This window comes from Colletotrichum lupini, chromosome 1 (genome assembly GCF_023278565.1).
Source record: "Colletotrichum lupini chromosome 1, complete sequence".
Classification (NCBI taxonomy): Eukaryota; Fungi; Ascomycota; class Sordariomycetes; order Glomerellales; family Glomerellaceae; genus Colletotrichum; species Colletotrichum lupini.
This window is the reverse complement of record NC_064672.1, coordinates 4,998,219-5,016,390: the sequence shown is the minus strand read 5'-3', so window position 1 is coordinate 5,016,390 and position 18,172 is coordinate 4,998,219. Positions and strand designations below refer to the sequence as shown.

The 18,172-nt window shown below is 51.4% G+C and overlaps 6 protein-coding genes across 6 annotated transcripts; 1 reads left to right on the top strand and 5 right to left on the bottom strand.

The window, feature by feature from the left end:
* Positions 1-1,552: 1,552 nt before the first annotated feature.
* Positions 1,553-2,038, bottom strand: CLUP02_01504 (uncharacterized protein; the record flags this gene model as incomplete). Its single annotated transcript, XM_049280544.1, has 3 exons — positions 1,553-1,688; positions 1,756-1,870; positions 1,921-2,038. The coding sequence occupies 3 exons, from the start codon at positions 2,036-2,038 to the stop codon at positions 1,553-1,555; spliced, it is 369 nt and encodes a 122-aa protein (XP_049136501.1).
* A 430-nt stretch (positions 2,039-2,468) lies between these two features.
* CLUP02_01503 (uncharacterized protein) lies at positions 2,469-6,115 on the bottom strand (the record flags this gene model as incomplete). The annotated part of the gene is made up of 13 exons (XM_049280543.1): positions 2,469-2,627; positions 3,119-3,239; positions 3,448-3,641; positions 3,809-3,883; positions 3,950-4,177; positions 4,268-4,381; positions 4,451-4,546; positions 4,603-5,217; positions 5,271-5,598; positions 5,742-5,770; positions 5,850-5,906; positions 5,980-6,048; positions 6,077-6,115. 13 exons carry the CDS (start codon positions 6,113-6,115, stop codon positions 2,469-2,471), a joined length of 2,124 nt encoding a protein of 707 aa, XP_049136500.1.
* An 82-nt stretch (positions 6,116-6,197) lies between these two features.
* On the top strand, positions 6,198-10,043 carry CLUP02_01502 (uncharacterized protein; the record flags this gene model as incomplete). The annotated part of the gene is made up of 16 exons (XM_049280542.1): positions 6,198-6,313; positions 6,525-6,564; positions 6,706-6,747; positions 6,845-7,021; positions 7,209-7,338; positions 7,418-7,553; positions 7,658-7,777; positions 7,838-8,146; positions 8,280-8,446; positions 8,534-8,556; positions 8,599-8,961; positions 9,008-9,261; positions 9,334-9,420; positions 9,491-9,546; positions 9,614-9,696; positions 9,792-10,043. 16 exons carry the CDS (start codon positions 6,198-6,200, stop codon positions 10,041-10,043), a joined length of 2,355 nt encoding a protein of 784 aa, XP_049136499.1.
* A 31-nt stretch (positions 10,044-10,074) lies between these two features.
* CLUP02_01501 (uncharacterized protein) lies at positions 10,075-10,779 on the bottom strand (the record flags this gene model as incomplete). Its single annotated transcript, XM_049280541.1, has 5 exons — positions 10,075-10,213; positions 10,307-10,428; positions 10,496-10,504; positions 10,583-10,629; positions 10,713-10,779. 5 exons carry the CDS (start codon positions 10,777-10,779, stop codon positions 10,075-10,077), a joined length of 384 nt encoding a protein of 127 aa, XP_049136498.1.
* Positions 10,780-11,240: 461 nt separating this feature from the next.
* Positions 11,241-11,435, bottom strand: CLUP02_01500 (uncharacterized protein; the record flags this gene model as incomplete). The annotated part of the gene is made up of 1 exon (XM_049280540.1): positions 11,241-11,435. One exon carries the CDS (start codon positions 11,433-11,435, stop codon positions 11,241-11,243), a length of 195 nt encoding a protein of 64 aa, XP_049136497.1.
* A 4,221-nt stretch (positions 11,436-15,656) lies between these two features.
* Positions 15,657-15,995, bottom strand: CLUP02_01499 (uncharacterized protein; the record flags this gene model as incomplete). The annotated part of the gene is made up of 1 exon (XM_049280539.1): positions 15,657-15,995. A coding segment is annotated over one exon (339 nt), but the record flags the coding sequence as incomplete, so codon positions are not given.
* Between the last annotated feature and the right edge of the window lie 2,177 nt (positions 15,996-18,172).

The window sequence follows — 18,172 nt, the reverse complement described above, 5'->3', positions numbered from 1 at the left end:
GCCTCCCCGCGCCACGCGTGACTACAGGATAATGTAATAATGCACGGTGTTTCCAATAATACAGACGTATCCGTAAATACTACGTACATCACACAGCGTCGGACCAATTCAACGTTACAGAACTGAGCGCATCCGGGAACCGTCGTCTCGGGGTCGTTGTGTATGCTCTCGTATACGGTATCTTCCCTACGAATACACTCCCAGTATATTGGTTGGACGACGTACGCGCTGCGACAATGATGACAACCAAGCTACCAGGCAACCTCTATCAGCCGTCACACACCCGGGCACCGGGGCTCCTTTTCGGATGTCCCAAGTGCCAATCTACTACTGCACGCACTTTCGCATCGTACCCAATAAACAAATTCCCATTCCATTCATTCATTCATTCACTCACTCACCCAACCCTTTTCAGCTCTCGCGGCCCTCTTCCAGTCTCGGCACATCGAAATCTCGGGGAACCCCACGGCAGTGCTTCCACAACGTCGCATCCGTATGTCGAACTAGCGATGCCCGCAGAGGACGGTAGTGTCACGATAGCGTCATTGGTGATTTGCCCATACCCTACACCACACCCCCCCCCCTCTTCTCGAATCTCTTCAAGCTCCCATTCCCAGTTCTCTCTCTCTCCCGCGCCCCGGCCCGTACGCAGCCCGGCTCGTAAAACCCATCTTCCGCGTGAGACCGGAGGAAAGTCTAGAAAGTCTACTCCGTAGAAAAGACAGGGCATCACTCGAGAGTCGTAGTCTCCTAGGCTACACATCACAAAGCCAGCCCCCCCCCCCAAGATAGGATTTGTTTTTTTTTAGCAGAAAATCAAAAAACTCCAACGTCACATCCGAACATGCAAAAAGGTCTTGGCAAAGAAAGTGGCAGCACTATTTCCACATGGCCAACATCCCATACAGACCATACAGAAAACTTACACGGCACCATCCATGCCATCCGAACGAACCCTTTATCCAAACTCTTTCGCGCCAGACCACGCATCCCAGTACAAGTAACCAACTTGCTTTTCGTCGCTTCCTTGAACATTGAATGAATCCTTCACCTGGATTTTTTTTTTTAACTTATCTGATTGATCATCACCTTGTTCATATCACACCCATGTTCGATCCGTCTTCCCCGGCTGCACGCGCACACGCCCGCAACGGCACCGCCATGCAAACCACGATCTACGACACAGCTCAAGAAAAAGAAAAAAGCAATGTGGGCTGTATCACCACCACCGCCCGTTTTTCTTTTTCTTCTTTTTTTTTCTTTTCTTTTCTGCTTTGCCTAGCTCGCCATAGTCCGAAAAGACGACTGCTCAAAAACAAATCACACGCCACCACCACCATCACGACCCCCTTGCCTCCCCTCGCTCCTCCTTTCAAAAAAAATCAAAAGTCATCCCCGTCTTGTCTCTCGCCATGGTTTATCCCCCCGCTAAATCGATTGACGCTGCAGCGCATAAGCGCCCGGCCGGTTCCTCTCTCTCTCTCTCCCTCGACTAGTTCCGCGTTCCTCAAAGGTCTCTGATCAGACGAAAAGGGGGGGGGGGGGGGGAACACTAGTACCCAAGGTATCCGTACCCAGACACGCCAGAGGAAGACCAGTCTGTCGTAGGTGTGTGGCGGCAGAAAATGGCAGAGGTAGCCGTCACGGAGCAGGCTCCTTTGCTTTCAAAAAGTCTCATTCGACTCGTCCTGTTCGAGTCGCCGGCAGGCACAACACAACGCACGCGCATACGTACATACATACATACACACACACAACGTGTCGTCGGCACGCGTCCGCGTCCCCCGTCGATCATGTAAGTCGTCGTAGTTCGCATGCCCCCGTGATGTGTCGTGCCGCTGCTTGCTGCTGCCGCTGCTTGCTGCTGCTGCTACCTCATGCGTCTTTGCCCAATTCGTTGTCACGCCCATATAGGCATACGATACCAGTCGGTGGTGACCGAATCACCAACTCTTGACCGAGACCCTTCCTTCGTCTTGGCCGAGCACCCGAGGGGGGAGGTGTCTAGGTCCAAAGTGCGAATTCTTTCCTCAAGCATGACGACGGGAGGATGGATGGGCGAGAGTCGTCGCATTCCCCCCTTGGCCTAGAACCCCTCTCCCGCATCCCGCATCCGCATCCCGCATCCGAACCCCCCGGCCCCCCGATCTTGTGTGGCTCTCCCCCCTCTCCATTCCCCTCCCCTATAACACTATCCGATCCTCTACTTTGGGTATTCTAGATACTCTACCGTGACTACCTACACCAAACTAAAACCGAACCGCTCTCTCCCTTCCCTCCCGGATAGACGTCCCGTTGTGTGGGTGACTAGCTCTCTCCCTTTGCCCCCTTACGGCACACCAAGTTGGGGGGAGCCCCCCTGCGATGGGGGAAAACCCTCAGCTACCTATCCTTTAGCTTTCTTTTTGCCATGTCTCGCCGTCCATCGCCTATCCCGAATTCTCCTCTTCTTCCTGAACTGAACTGAATTACTCGAGCATCTCACAGAAGTTCTCGAGTCGAGTCGAATGTGTCGAGTCGCATGGCATGGCATAGCATGAGCTTCGAGAGCAACCGCCGCCGCCCTCATACGGGGGGTTAAGGAATGCCCTCGTCCAACAAACACCCCTGTCCGTCTCAGATGCATCCTGCACACACTCACACACATCTGCTAGATCTGGAATGTCTCCACGTCAGATTGGGCACTCGCCTAGGTAGGCAGGATCAGATAGGGCTTCAACTCAAATATCGGTGTGCAATACAAAACAAAAGAGAGAGGTGATGTAATATGATTTTTAAATGTTTCATTGTTTCGAATTTGGATGTCTCCTTTTCCTATGCGCTGGCGCTGTGTAGCTATCTTGGCTCTTGTAGATGGCAGTACTATACATATGCAGTCTAAAGAGGGCTAAACCCGCGGGGTATCTTCTTTTGTCAATCCCAGAGTCCATCCAAGCCCGCATCGCCCACATATGGACGATCAGCTAGCCGTGGAGCCTCCGGTCTCGAGCACACCATGAGAAAGCAGAAAAAAAAGAAAATGGGGGAATAATAAAGATGTAGTGGTAGTAAATCCGTCATCGCCATCGCCTTGTTGTTCTGACAAGGGAAAATGAAAAAGTAGGAAAGCGTTGCTGACATATCCTTGGTGCTCTCGCTCAAACCAGGACCGCGAGGTAGCTGGTTGTGCGTAAAAGTCGACCAAACCTAGAGAATACAGGGGGTAGTTGGTACAAACAAAATGAAAGAAAATCAAAAGTCTATATGCGAATCAGTTCTTTTCCCAGTCCAGTTCCCAGATTTTTTGTAGCCCGTCCCAGAATCGCATTGCCCGAAAGGTGAAAGCAAACAGAAATGAAAAAGGAAAATAGAGATGGGAAAAAAGGAAAACAGGCGCTTGAAGCTGCATGTTTCTTTTGTGCCCTTGTCCGAGAAACCCCATGTAAAAGGAAGATTGTCGTCTCACACCCTCGAATTTGACGGTTGAGGCGGCTGCGAGCCATGTGCGTCGAGGATGGTGGTTGCGTTGTCATGCGTTGCTGCCCGACCAAAGTGCCTGCGAAGCACTCACCGACAGTTTGGAATGGATCCGCCGGGGATATTGTGCCGTCGCCGAGTGTCGTGTCGTAGGACGTCGAGGGCCCAGATGAGGTATGTGAGAGCTGACAGGAAACAAAACGTTTTGAGAAAAAAAAAATTCCGTCGAAAAGGAGCCAAAGTTCAAGAAACCCAGATCCGTCTATGTTGTAACGCCATGCCCTTTTTTCTTCTCCCTGGTGCAGGTGGGATGAAATGATCCCACAAACACACAAAATAAAATCGATGCCACATCATGAAAACCGTGTAAGGCGTTCCCATTCGCCTTGCTGCTGGGAAGCAAGTTGTGGCTGCGAGCCGGTATGTTCTAGTCTTGGACAGATGTGCGTATTAAATGGTGTATGATGAAATGTTGCGAAAAATCGGCCAGGACGTTTTGGTTGTACAGATGAGGTAGTACAGGTGGAAATGGACCGCCAGTATTAGTAGAGTTGTAGAGGATAAGTGTGGGTTGGGTGTGCATGATCGAATAAGACACGCGGTAGCGTAGAGAGTAGGGGGGGCGGTTGGATCCTCTCGAGATGTCTCGCGTGGGAAAAATCATCGCGTTGGCCTGAGCCCGCGGACCAGTGGAGATGTGGAATTCGTTCGTCGGATCGTGCTCATGGCACGTGAATTGCGTGTCGCTCATCATGATAATCAGCACGAGGCTGATTTATCGAGGCTTGGGGCGAGGAGGAGGCTTGGGCACTCCAGTCGTGTCGTAGGCACCGCGGCCCATGTTGGAGGCGGGAGTGATCTCTCTGACACCCATATTGAATGTTGTAGGTGCTTTCGAAAGCGAGAACTGGTTGGAATTGAGTTTCTTTGAAATCGCTTGTTAGCCATGATTCGATCAAATATCTCTCGAGGGTAGCGAGGACAGAGCGTCAACTTTATACAAGCCAGACGCGACATGACGGTGAAGATGGTTACAGGGCAGTCCGGTGTAGGACATGGGAGTATGCCGCACAAGGTGTAAAAAAATTGGCTAGTGGATGCCGTTGCTGCAACTCTGACTCACAATTTAGAAGGTCGTAGTGCGACGTGTTGGAAAGCGGCCTTGAAGACTTGGGTGCGAGTGTCTTCAGGAGATGGGATTGGTGAGAGTTGACGGGGATAAAGAGGCGGTGATGATGCAAGGAGGCCTGGGTATGTTGCCAAATTGGGCGTCACCAATGCTGCTCGGTTGTTTCGCAGAAAATAGGAGGAGCTGAGGCAAAACAGGCGGTCCGGAGGAAGCGAGGGGAGTGTATTATCGGCACCGTTGCATGTGGATGGCTCGAGCAGGATGGGCTTTGCGCAGTTGCAGACGATCAAGTCTTTTCTGTCGTGTTGTGGGTGTGCCGTCGGGGGGGTTGGTTGGATATCGAGACGGTTGGTTGCGCAGGTCTCGGAAAGTCGCTTCTCAATGGGGAATTCCCTTTTGTGTTTTGGTGATATTATTTGATTCGGTTCGGGATCGGGGTCTTGGAATAAACGGGTTCCCTTCTTCTGATCCTCTCTGTGAAGCGCAGGTCGCGGAGAGTATTGCCAGGTATGGTAGGCGTGTAAGGTGAGGTGAGGTGCTGTACGGTGCGGAACGAGACGGGACGAGACGAGACGAGGATGGCTTGCTGCAGGTTCTCTCGCTAGTCTACTGAGCTGAGAAACGGGCAACAACTGCTTTGCTGGTGGGTCGCGCGAACTGCTCTTTTGTTTGGAGTGTTGGCAACGTTGGTGGTCCCAGGGACTACGGTGAGCGTGCAGGAGAAAAGGGGGGCGCGTCTATTGTGTGTGATGGAGCGCGCGGTGAGAGCTGGTGCTGCTGCTGGTTTGATGCTTGTGCGTGGTGGTAAAGCTAGTGGATGCTGGCAAGTAGCGCAGAAAGGTGTAGAAAACTGGATGTCGAATGTGAGAGATGTAGAGAGACCAGAGCGATGCGCCGTTGAGGAGAGGGGGGAGAGGATGGGAATAAGAAGGAGGATGGTAAGTGAGGATAGGAACTCAGAAGAATGGAAACAGGAGATGACGGATGGGAGGGAGGTGATTAAGAAGGTCTCTCTCTCTCACACACACTCTCTCTCTATCTTATTCCAGACGCCCCGAGCGAGAATGGGAAATTTTTTCTCGTTCGCAATGTAAAGTAGGTAATGTAATGTCAGGGCGGGAGCGCAGGGAAGGGGGGGGGAGGGTTCATGGGCTACTGGCGCTGGACCGGAACCATGTAAGGCGACTTGCAAGGTGAGGTAGGGCCAGGAAGAGGTAGGTACCTTTTTTTTTTCCCTTCGGGGCTGTCTGGTCAGGTCCAGGACAGGTCTGGTCTGGTTCTGGTAGGTAATGTTCCTCAGGTTTGGTGGTTCCTTTTTTTCCTTCTCTTGCCAGTTTCCACCCAAAAATTAAAGGGCAAAAAAAAAGGGAACCAAGGGAAGGGATGGATGGGACCAGCATCTTTGGTTGCTGCCGCTGCTCATCCTCCAAGCTGGAAACCGCACCCTCCCCTGGGCGAGACGGCTAGGTCCTAAGCAAGGTACCGTGGTACCCAGACGGTAGACCCCAGGCCCCAGGCCCTCCCCTTCATGTTGTCCAGGGGGGGGGGGGGGGGAAAGAGATCATGGATGGAGAGAAAGGAGGACTAGGGGGGGGTGTGCCATTAGCCAGCCATGAAAGCCACGCCAGGCCCTGGCCTTCCTTGCAAGATGCCCCGTCCCATGCCACGCCACGCCATGCCATGCCATGCCTATGCCAGGTACCCGTACTCCGTCTCGGGCCCCAAAAAGTGAAGAGGCGTTTTGGGTACGAAGCAAGGTACCTTGGCTGGTCCTCTGCAATGCTGCACACCTGTAGATACCTACGGATAGTGCGTACCCAACTTTAGCTACCCGTACGTAGCCCGTTCTGTGCCTGGCACCTTGCCTTACTGCGTACCCGGCCAAGGTATCTATTTGCTGCTCTCAGAGGATGAGCAAAGTGAACACAACACACTTCAGGCAAGCCAAACGGGTATCCTTGCTCCATGCCGATAATCAGGTACGTATGGATGATCTTGACTGCCCCTGGATATATCCGTACATACATAACATGCAAAGAACGAGGGAGAGCAAGAGATCGAGATACCTAGACAGCTGAACAATTCCGCTTGTTCCTGGGCTCCATGATTGTGCGTAGTAGTTGTTGCCCAGAGGCGAAGGCGAGGAACGCAACAAGATCAAAGTATGTACAGAGTAGAGTAAGGTTAGGTAGCGGCTACCTCACACCCGCTTCTTCCTCCTTAGGCTATCGGGGAGCTCCTGGAACTGCACCAATCGAGACTAGAGCCGTGCCGTGGCTTCTCGCCGGTGGTGCGCACTGCCTGACTGCGCAAGCCTTGGTGTGGCGGCAGAGAGAGCGAGAAAGAGTCAGGTCTCAACGTCTCAGCGCATTCGGTCTCCTTTTGCCTTTCAGGGAGAGAGTGACTGAAATGATGAAATGCCCTAGCCCGACCAACGTGAGGCGGCGAGGTGAAGCAACTTGTATCGTGCTTACCTTACCTTACTTACCTCACCATACTTTTCCGTGTCCTATTTTCAGGTCCAAGTGTCTGTCTGTCTGTCCACTACCTACTCGTCTCGCCGCTTGTCCCCAGTCCACCTATCCCGTACCTAGTATTAGCTGCTGATCCTACTTTGCGCCAGCTGGTTTTCTGCCAGCACTTTACTGTTGAGGCCCAACCAACATGGTTCATGTCTGCACAACTGGCGCGACCCGGGGAGGAAATTCAATGGCGAAGCGGCCAGAATCGCGGCCTTGGAAAGGAAAGAGATGGTACGAAAAGGAACCCGAGAAAGAGAAAAACAACAACAAGAAGAAAAGAGAAAAAAAAGACAATGCGCCAATGCAAAAGGGTCTGCGATGACTGCTTCCCGGTACATTGGGCTGGTCCACTCATGGAAGCATGAGAAAGAGTACTTCCTACAGGGCTCCTCATGTAACAGGGCACCTGCACCGCATCGCCGGTACGGATACACTGTGTCTACTCCGTATGTACGCAAAGTATCAGCCTATGAGGCATCCTGACCACAAGAGCATCCGCAATGGAAGTGAATCACATCCATCCGCTTGGGGCAGCCAGACCACTGACCAGCAACCAAGGTAACTTCTATCCCACAAGAAGGACCGCCGAAATCGAAGATGGGGAAAGGGAGAGAGTACGCAGTACGCACTACGCAGCAGAGAAAGATACTTACCTTGAGCCTGGTGCCCCGTATTGGACGGCAGTGAGGTCAGGTATCCACCGCTAGGTGCATGGAACGTCGACGCCGAGGTTCCTTTTGCCGGTACGTATCGCTCCGTCCGTCCTCACCTTAGGCTCACCGGAACACTTGGTTTTCGTCCCCGTCTCCATCTTTGCTAGCAGCTTGCGGCTTGCCCTTCTGCTTGTCTCCTGCTGCGCATCTGCACTGACGGTTGTCGCCCCTACCAGGGTCTTCCTGAGATACCACGGAGAGCAGGGGTCATTGGCCTCCAGGGGTGCACTCTATCCGACCAATTCATCCATCCGTCCACCCATCCACGCATACATGAATGGTGACGGACGACTGGCGGACGAGCCTCGACGTTGCTTCCAATCCACGTTGCCATGCTGCTGATTGCTGTGTGTGTGTGTGTGTGCGTGTGTATGTACCGATATTCGTATGTGTCCCTCCCATGCATGCTTGCATGCCTCTCTCCCTCCATGCCTCTCTCCCGCACTTCACCTCTCCCAGGCTTCTACTTCCACCTCCAGAGCCTTTACTCAAACGTAGCGCCTGGAGAGAACCCTTGTTCTACCTGCTGCCGACCTGTCATTCTGCCGCGATCCTTAGCGCATGTTTTCGCTGCAACCCGATTCAAAACGCTGCTGTCGCATGCTTTGCCAAAGACTTTCTGTTTAGTCAGTCGCATCCTTTAATTAGCTTCGCCCTCACGGCTCACTTCAGCTCAGCTCAGCTTGGCTGTGTATGTGTGTGTGTGTGCACAGCATTCATCGGAGCCGGTGCTGCGGTAAACAAAAATAGCTACTGGCCATGCGTCATGTCGTGTTAGTTGGAGGGGGAAATCGCATTCAGGAGGAAAAGGGAAAAGAATAGAGAGTCTGGATGCTTTTGCAAGCTTGGTTCCCGATATCCCTTCACACGCGAAGAGAGAGGGGGGAAAAAACTTGCTCGCTTGCCAAACTTGCTGCACACCCTCTCTTTCGCTTTCTCGTCTCTTCTTCCGCCCATTCTTGCTTATTGTTGCAAGGCTCTCCCATCTTTGCATTCTGATGAGGGCTGCACGTCCCGTCTGACTCTCACGACTCGGACGGGTGTGGGCTCTAGCTGCGGGACAAACCGAAGCAGCAATGTGAACGAAGGGTCGCATTATACGGAGGCATCCATGCCGATGGTTCTCGGTGATTACAACTTTGTGTGTCGCGTTCCCTGTGATGCCTTCGTCGGACAGCCATGGCCAGGCCCAGCCTGACAGCACCCATATGCTGCTATTGTCCATGTGTGACTGTCCGACTCAAGATGCTGAGCGTCAATCCTACTGCCTCGTACATTCCATCCCTTGGTTCCTCGAGCAGCTTGGGCGGGCGGCCGGCGACGACGACCCGGGCGTGTCACACTTCTCCCTGCCGTGCTCCTCATTTCGGGAGGGGAATGGTAACAGCGATCCGTTGCCCATCGTCACGCCTCCTCGCGTCGCTGAGCCCGTGCCCTCTCGGTGAGCACCGTCATATCCAAGCACTCGACATTAAACATCCTAGCTGCTCCTTTTGCTTCTTCCGCTTGCTAGTTCCCATTGCTTCGCTTCAAAAATTTCTTCCCAGCTGTCATTCGGGGACAGCTTGTCGGGCAAGGAAAAAGGCGTGACCAAAATTTCGTCCGTATATTCGCTTCGATCCGCGCCTCTTCCGTCGGCTGATTCATCATAATTGTTGTCGTCTGCAAAGTGTTCATTTGCTTCTTATATGCGGAATTGGTGCTATTACGCCGGACACGAGGATAGGTAGGCCGCGGAACTGGCCTCTGTTGTTTGAGCCTTGGGATTGTCCCGTCGGACGAAACACCTTGAGAGGCGGCTAGATCCAGCATGTTCCGTCAAGAACCAATCCATGGCATGCAACCAGCCATTTCCCAGTTCATTTTCGAGGCTAGTGTGCGACCTATCCGTCGTGCCTCGCGATGAGCCACAGCATCTGATAATTCGTTCCCGTCCTGGGTCGGTGCTTACAACACCATCCTGTGTGTTAGACCCACGTTTTTGCATTTTGCACCCTCCCAGAGCCGACCTTTCGCGTCCCCTTTGGCCAGTTTGTTGGCGGGAATCAGATCAATGGCTCTGTCAAATTCACGCAACCTGGAAACCTCGTTCTACCACAGAATAGGGAGGTTCTGCGCGCCGTGGCACACTCGGGAACGGGGACAAGACAACCGCTGACAGTGAATCGACTGTCGACCACGCTGCAGTGTAATGTTGAACCTGCAGGTTCCAGAAAAGTTTAACCATGTGTCGTCATCATCGCGAAACACGAACTCAATATCTCGCGATCCAAAAGGAATTATTGACGGCCGCTCGGAATCCTCCAAAGTTTTCCCAACGGCCGCGGAACGACGGCTGAACGGGCGACACTCGGTCAGAGGTACACGGGCAATATGGGACTTTGCCAATGTTTCTTGGACGGTACGCAGCTGTGCACCAACATATCAACGGATGGCAACTGGCATGCGGTCCAAGATCCGCTTAGCCAAGACATTGATCAACTTACTGAATCGTCAGAAACCTGACGGTCCGCCCGTCCCAACGTGTACCTTCTTGTCTCTTCTGACTAGATAGGTGACGGGTTTTCCGTTCCGGTGCCGGCCGGTTTAGAGATGTAAGAATGAGCTTCTGCCACAAAGCGATGCGAGGATTTGCGTCAGTTCTCATATCCGCAAATCTCTAGTATCCGGAGAACCGACAGCTCCTGTGCGATTGACAGTGAGAAAGGGAGCATTAGGTAAGGTAATCGGCCTCCCTGTCAGCCGATGCGCAAAGTAGGCACAAAGGCGTCAGTTGATTGGGCACATCGTCTGAACTCTTCGGGCTCGGCTTGTCTAGTCTGTGAAACTCAGTCGATGATTCCGATTGTCAGTATCTCTTTGGGAGTGAGGCAATTCTGATTTCTCAGGGACATAGGGTGCAAGACGGGATGAGCAGGGGGACTTGGTGGCGATCTTTTAACGGTGCATCCTTGAGCATGCTTCCGAGGCAAGAACAAGAATTCCCAATGTCCTCTCTTGATGGAGGCGATCGCTCGGTGATACGGTGGTTAGGTGGGTAAAAGGCCTTTAGGCCAGCGACCTTCCGTGTCTGTCACCTCCGAGTAGTAGGTGAGCATCGCGTCAGGAAGATCCGCGGCGGATTTCTCACTAGCCTCTCCCACCGTGAAGCCCCTCAGACGAAGATCAGTCCGCGGTAAGACTGTTTCATCTAACAACGATCGCCACGGCCTCTGTTCTCAATACGGCATGTAACAGACTTGCTGGCAAGCGACCAAACACTGACCGCTCGCCCAAAGGAGACAAGCAGGCGACGGGCTTCAGTGGTTGCATGGAGCGAGCGGATCGCTCCCGTCCGCTCGCGCAGCCAATGTCATCGAGGTGGCACACCAGTCTGGTGATTTGCAGAAACGCCGATTTTGTGAGTACTTGGCGACTTCACTATTGCAAAGCACAGATCCGTTTCCTATCGCTGATTGCTTTTTGACTGCGCCTTTCTTGGGAAGAATTCGCTTGGGCGCCGTGATAATACATTGCCTTTAGTATAATCGAAACTGATGCGGTGATGAATCCGTGGCTGTGACATGGATTGGCCACAGTGATGAAAAGCTTTGTCGCTGGAAACACGTTTCTCATCTCATGTTGAATTCGCGGCGATTGTGCATGCAAACCAACGATCTCCCTGTCACAAATGATGATTTAGGGAGAGGGCGAGGCAGCGGCCGCGGCAGGGCTCCCAGTTACCGGGCAGAGTATTTTGTACGGTAACTGCAGTCTCTCATGCCAAGTGAATCGTTTGGTAGATGGTGGCCTACACGATCAATCATCACCTCTATCATTGTCAGCATTCCAAAAATGACAGGTGAGCAAACCTCTCGTTCAAGACGGGCTTGGCTTGCTGGGGAACGAACAGCAGCCGCAAACAACCATGTTTCCACGGGAGGCAAGGTACGACAACGTCCGTCGCCTTTGTTGTCTCTCGTCTCGGTAGCCATCTCGCGTAGCGTTGTGTCCCCATTGCTCCAAATCGGCGGACGAGACAACTTTCCCATCAATCAATCTGGAACCCTGCAGACGTCGCCTTTCTCTATCGTAATGTATTCGTAGCTGTCATTGCGCTGCGGTCGTTTGTTCGCATACCCCTCGGCCCCTTCCATGTCGCGCGGCCAAGGCTTCCCTGTCTGACGACCTATTCAGGGACCTTTGTTCGCCCCTAGGGCTCGGTGACAGGGACCTGAGCACTGTCCTTACAGTGAACTTCTGCTGCATCGAAGCCTTCCAGAAGCTGCGGAAGCATGGAAGCATAAGGTAAAGTAGGCTTGGAAGCCCTGCAGTAGCCCTCGCCCCTTCGGGAACTGGCTCAGTACAGGAAACCCGCCGTTGGGGTTGAGAACCCCCTGGTAAAAGGGTGGGTAAGAAGTGCCTCCTCCACCTAGCAAGTCCACTCGGTAATATGTACTATGGTACTTCGCACCGTGTTGTCTTTTCCCCGGGAATGCTGATTGCACTGTGTGTTTTAAGGATCCTCGCGGGATCGTGGCCCGGTCTGTTGGAGCTCTTGACACCGGGCCCTGGAGGCTGGTTGGTGCTGGTATCTAAGACTAAGTACCTTATTATGAAAAAAAGTTAATTCTTTCTAAGTTATAAGTATAAGAATATAGTTTTAATAAAATAGTATAATACTTACTTAGTACTTAAATTAAGATACTTTTTTAAGCTTATTATAAAAGAAAAATAATTATATTATTAATTACTTATTATTAAGGTTTATAAATAGTATTATAGTTTTAGTTATAATAGCTTTATTTATAATAAGTAAAAAGTCTAATTATAAGTCCTTTAAAAACCTCTTTTTAAAAGTTATAAAAGCCTCTAAGTTAAGTTAAAATACTTATTAAAATACTAATAACTAAACTAACCCTACGATAACGACTTTAATAAAAAACTTAATAAATAACGCTAAAAGCCTCGTTAATATTAAATACGATTTATAAAATATAATAACGTAACTATAAAGTATTATTAATATATTTTATATTAAAAAGGGTATTATTAATATTAATAAAATAGATAAGGCTATATTAATATAATACCTCGGCTTCTTTTTATAACTCGAGGATAATTATTTTAAATAGTATTAAAAGTTTATTAAAAAGCTTTTTTAAGTATTTTAATATACTTATTATTATTTTTATAATAATAAGACTCTTAGCGCCTATATATAAGAGTAAGTTACTTATTCCTAAATAATAATATTAACTTATTAATAAACTATTAAAACTGCGATTCTAGCGATCCCTTAACGAGGGAGAGGGTAGAATAAAAGAAAAGATAGGTAACTTATAAAAAGGGTTAAGGTTAAATAGTACGGAATTCGAGGGCAGGGTAGCGTCTATATATACTGCGGCAATCCTCTAGTAATGCAAAACGATGGAGTTAAACAGTGGCTGGTATCCAAGACGCCCTGTCGATGGCCTGGAGAATAGACATCCGGGCAGCTGGTTCTCGGGGGAGGATACCTTGCGGCCGAGAGCAAAAGGTTGATGGCCCGCCGGGTGTGGTCTGAGATAAATCAGCGTTTGCTGAGAAACAGGCCTGGTAAAGCAAGTTGCGACTTGACGAGTTCCTACAGCACCCATATCCATACGTAGGATGACGGTTTGCCATAGGTGGAGGAACCTGCCGCGGCAGGGCAATGTCATGGTACACGTGTCCAGACAAGTGCGGTACGTACTGCCCTGTTGTTCCCGTACCGCTCAAAGCAAGGTAATCAAAACTGTTGGCACCGCCGTTCCTGCATTAGCCCATTCGCCGGCTCGGGTCTGCTGGGGGAAATATGCGATGAAACAGGGGTAAAATTGTGACCCTCCTCGGTTGAATACCGAGGAACCGGTCATCCATCATTAAGAAGCTCATGCTTCCGCCCCCTTTTCGGCAGACCAGTTGCTGTTAAACGTGAGCCGGTGGCTGCAAAGCTTCTCGTCTTGATGGCCGCCTCAATGTCCTCCAGACAAATGGTCGCAATAGGTGTTGCTTTCCGATTCATCGTTCGCGAGCAGATGACGCCCAACGATGCTCGCGTACTCATGCGTGCAAGTCCCGTTGCATTTGAGGTCAATCATGTGACATTTGTGGCAAAGAGGGTGGTGCCCTTGCTGGCCGGTCAAACGGTATCCCGAGGTCTGATGAGGTTACACCTTGTCAAAGCCCAACCCAGCCCAACGGTGAGGACCTGCCACCACTTCGGCTAGCTCCACCAAGCCATGTGTAACGCGCCTCCGTCCATAATTCCGCATGCTGGGCTGGCGGATGAAGCCGTGATCCTTTGTGCCCACCTTTCGTGGCTTGCGATCCCACGACCAGCGGCAGACGCCGACTCAAGGTGATCAGATTGGAGCGAATTTCAACGTCCAGGAACCTTGCAGACAAGGCTTTCGTTGCCGGGCACTTGGGACCAACGGAAAATTTGAAGGAAAACGGCCCTTTTGGCGACCCCAGCCATGCTGGTATGGCGACAGGGTGTGTAGGGAGCATGAACTTCATCGCTGGTCGGGTTTTGGTGGGTGCCACGTTTGGTGAAGGACTCTGCGGAGTACGGAGCCTGCCCCGGAGCCAGTTCCGACCAATTGCCCACAGCGTGGATCTCTCTTCAACGGGGCCAGCGCCACGTACGTACTCTAGCCGCCGAGACTGAGTTGTCGGTGAAGGTTACCCCTAATCTCTGTAAAAACTATGCTGTGTTCAAGCTTCATAATGACCCGAAGGTCAAGGTGTCGAGTTGGTGCAGGGCCCCTAGTCTGGCTGAGGGGGTACGGAGATCCCGTCTCGATCATCCGGTGAAGAGCTCGTATACTAAGGGACACCGAGACCACAGTGGATATTGATAGCGGATCGAGTTGGCTATTGAAAATTTGATCTCCAAACTCTTCTGAGAGCTGTCTCGGTGAGCAAGACCGCGACGTAGCTGTATTCAAGCGCGGAGACTGAGTAGGCGCTGCCCAGGAAGCCCTAGTGCTGCGGCCCGGGGACTTCCTAAGGCAGTAGCGCAAGTTTGTTACAAAAGACAGAGATTAGTGATGGACATTCTGTCGCTCACCGCAGATGCTCGTGACCTGGCCAACTGGTTCGCGAATCGCTGAGAGGCGTAAAAGAATTATAGAAGTGTCGTATATTCGCACTACCCGTACTGCGTACATACTCTCGAGAGTCAACGGGAACCGTGCATCCACTTTTGCGATGCTGAAAGATGGGTCTAGCGAGGCTATGGAAGGGTTCCAGAAGCTTTCTCCTTGGGCGAACGCAGAGAGTTTGAAGCGACAGGTCATGACTCAGCCCTGTCGTTTGAGCCTGTAGCGAAGGTAGTTATCCGTGTCTGCCTACAGATAGGGATAGTGTTGCTGAGTATGGAGTGGCATTGGCTGCACAGACCACACGGCATTTTGGAAGTCTCGAACCGGCTGATTGCGACTGGCCCAAGTTGATGAGGATGTTCGGAGACGAACTCTATGGCGAGTCAGACCGGGCACCTACGTGCTGCGGCTGGAAGCGAGTGAACGTTTCTTCGCGTGGCCAGTTCGGTCAACTGCATCGGCAAAGTTAGGTATCCGTAGTGGCATCCTCAAAGACATGCGGTGAAAGGCTTGCATCCTTGACGATTCGAAAAGATCCATCATCCATTATCCATGATGAGCTTGCTCGTCTGGCGTCTGTGAGCGTCGAAAGCCAGACGGTGTGAAGGGCTTAGGGCACAGCAATCAAAGTTCAACAACAAGCCACTTGCTTGCTGAAGTTGATTGCCAAGTGGGTGGTTGGTGCTAGCTGTATTCGGACTGGCTGTGGGCTGTCACAAAGGTGCCGTTAAAACCTAGTCGGGGATGAGATGGGACGGAGGGATGGGGATTGACCTCGTGGCACCGGGGAAGGTGTTCCGCCTGGTGAGCGCGGGAGTCTGCCGGTGAGGGATCCATGATGCATCTCAGAAGCGGTGCGTTGCGATGCGGTTTGGTGTGGAAAGGGTGGAACCAGAAGCAGCAGCTCAAGCTGTGACCATGACCATGTGGTGACAGCATTGCAATGGTGATTGTCGTGTTGGCCCTTTGGGACCCTGGGCGGAAGCGTATGCAATTTTAAAAAATTTCTCGTCTTTTTTGATGACAACAACCCGGGGATCCTCAAGCTCAGACGGCAGACCGAACTTTGCTGGGTCACAGGTGTGGTGGTGGTGGTGGAGCCCTGTAACCGGCTCTCGTTTGCGTCACCCCCCGTCCCAGAATTGTTCGCTTGTTCTTCTGGAAAATAGGATCTGCGGTGTCACCCTGCCCGAAGGCATATGGATCATGTTTGCGGGGCCGAGAAAATGTGTCTTCTGTTTGGGACAGATTGTCGCGTCGGCGTCGTCTGGGGGAGGGTTTTGAGATGATGGATCTTTGCGGATTTCCCTCTCATGGGGATGCGAATGGAAGTGAGGACAGGAGGAGGGAAAAAAGGGGGCAAGCCGACAGCAGCAAATGTGAGCAAACAGCATGTGAAGATTGCCCTAGAGTAAGGTATCTGATGGACAAGGAATGGAATGGAAGGAAGGAGTACACCGTGCCTTACGGCCACGGATATTCAATCAATCAAAGAAAGGCGCAAAGGTGTGAAGGTGTGACGGATACCCGCCCACACCTTCCTCTAAGGTACCACTTCACCGAGGGCAACAGCCGCACACTTACCTAAGGTACCTACCTCTCCAAGGTAGGTTCCTTCCACTTCTCTACCTTCCATTTGGCTTGCGTCACCTCTACGGAAGCGAATGAGAAGGTGCTACGTAACCGTCTTTTGCCGGGCCGTGCCTACCTGCAGCCGGTTGTTGTTGCTGTTCCTGCTGTTGTTGTTGATCTCAAGGTTGCCTGCCATTGCCGGTTTTGTTGACTGCCATTTACCCAACAGAGGACGGGAGGGACACCTCGCGGCTCGACGTCGGAAGGAACCCATAATCGAAACACTTGGAGGCTGGAACTGCGCACTTTCTTTTTGGGACCAAGGTCAAACATCTCGCTCTCGTTGCCTCACCGAAGTAAGGCAAGGCAAGGTGAAAAGAGATTGCTCGGCATTCCCTGCAATCTGTAAACCCATCGTCACCGAGGTGAGCCCGTATACGGAGTACCGTGTACCAAGTATTGAATATACACGCGAGGTAAACTCGGTGGATGGGGATTCGATCCTGTTCTCCACCACCAACATCTGCTGAGAGTGTGCCGAGGATCAAAGACAAGTCTGACAGGTGCTTTCTTCTTCCATCGCTGAGCATGCCCGATTCCCAAGCACTTGCTTCGATGGATGGAGAAAAGAAAGAACCGAGCTTGTCGTCATATCCCTCGGCTGTGAGCCCACATACGAGCTCGTCGCCGGCCGACTCAATCTGACCTTCCCCCCGTTACTGGTGACCACCGTACCCACCGCCGCCAACCACTCAGTGGACAAATCGTGGTGTGACTCCTTGTGTGTTTCGACGTCTACTGCCTAGAATAGGAAATTCAGAAGGCAATTTTCAGATACCATTGGCGTGTGTGACAGTACATCTCTGGATTACCTCAATGGAACAAAAATCAGCCTTGAGTTGGTTCACAGGATGTGGGTTGGATGTCTTGCTTTTCTAAAGACTTGGATACCGAATCCTCGAAATATGGCATCTATCTTTCGCAAATCAAGACCCTAAAACCTGTATCTACCGAGTAAATTAGCCCAAAAGAGGATTTAAACATATCCTCACCTTCACCCTACCCCAGCTAGTGTTCTGCTTGCGATGTTCTTGAAATGCATCGTAAGGAGCAGCCCTATGCTTGAGAAGCGGGGTTAAGCCTTCAGACACAGGGTGAATGTGGATGAATGTCTACGGAGAAGAAGAACCAGGATATATAGATATATAGATATACATTGTGCCATATGCGTGTAGTCACACGTTGGACGGGAGAGTCTGCCTCATCTGGGATGGCTTATGAGCTTTTATAAACTGGACTCGTCTACAACCACCTGATTACACTGTTAACGACAATTAATTGTTCATCATCAGTTCCAGTCCATAGGCACAAAGGCTGCCCACATTGCTATCATGTGAATGGATGCTGGTGAAGGTCTGGCATGATATAGGCGGTTGGCGGACTTGGACTTGAAGGGGGGGGGGCTATGCTTCGACGAACATGAGATGAACTAGAGGTTGTGATAGCCCGCCCAGGGAATAAATCTATATAGCCGCTGCGATGTGACCGTTGGGGCCATCGCAGGATGAGCAAGCTACGGATAGGTGAAAGTGGCTGTTAGTGAGAGCCTGGTTCCGTTGGTTCCAATATCTATACATATGTCAATGTCTTGTTATAGAGTCCAGTCGAGAT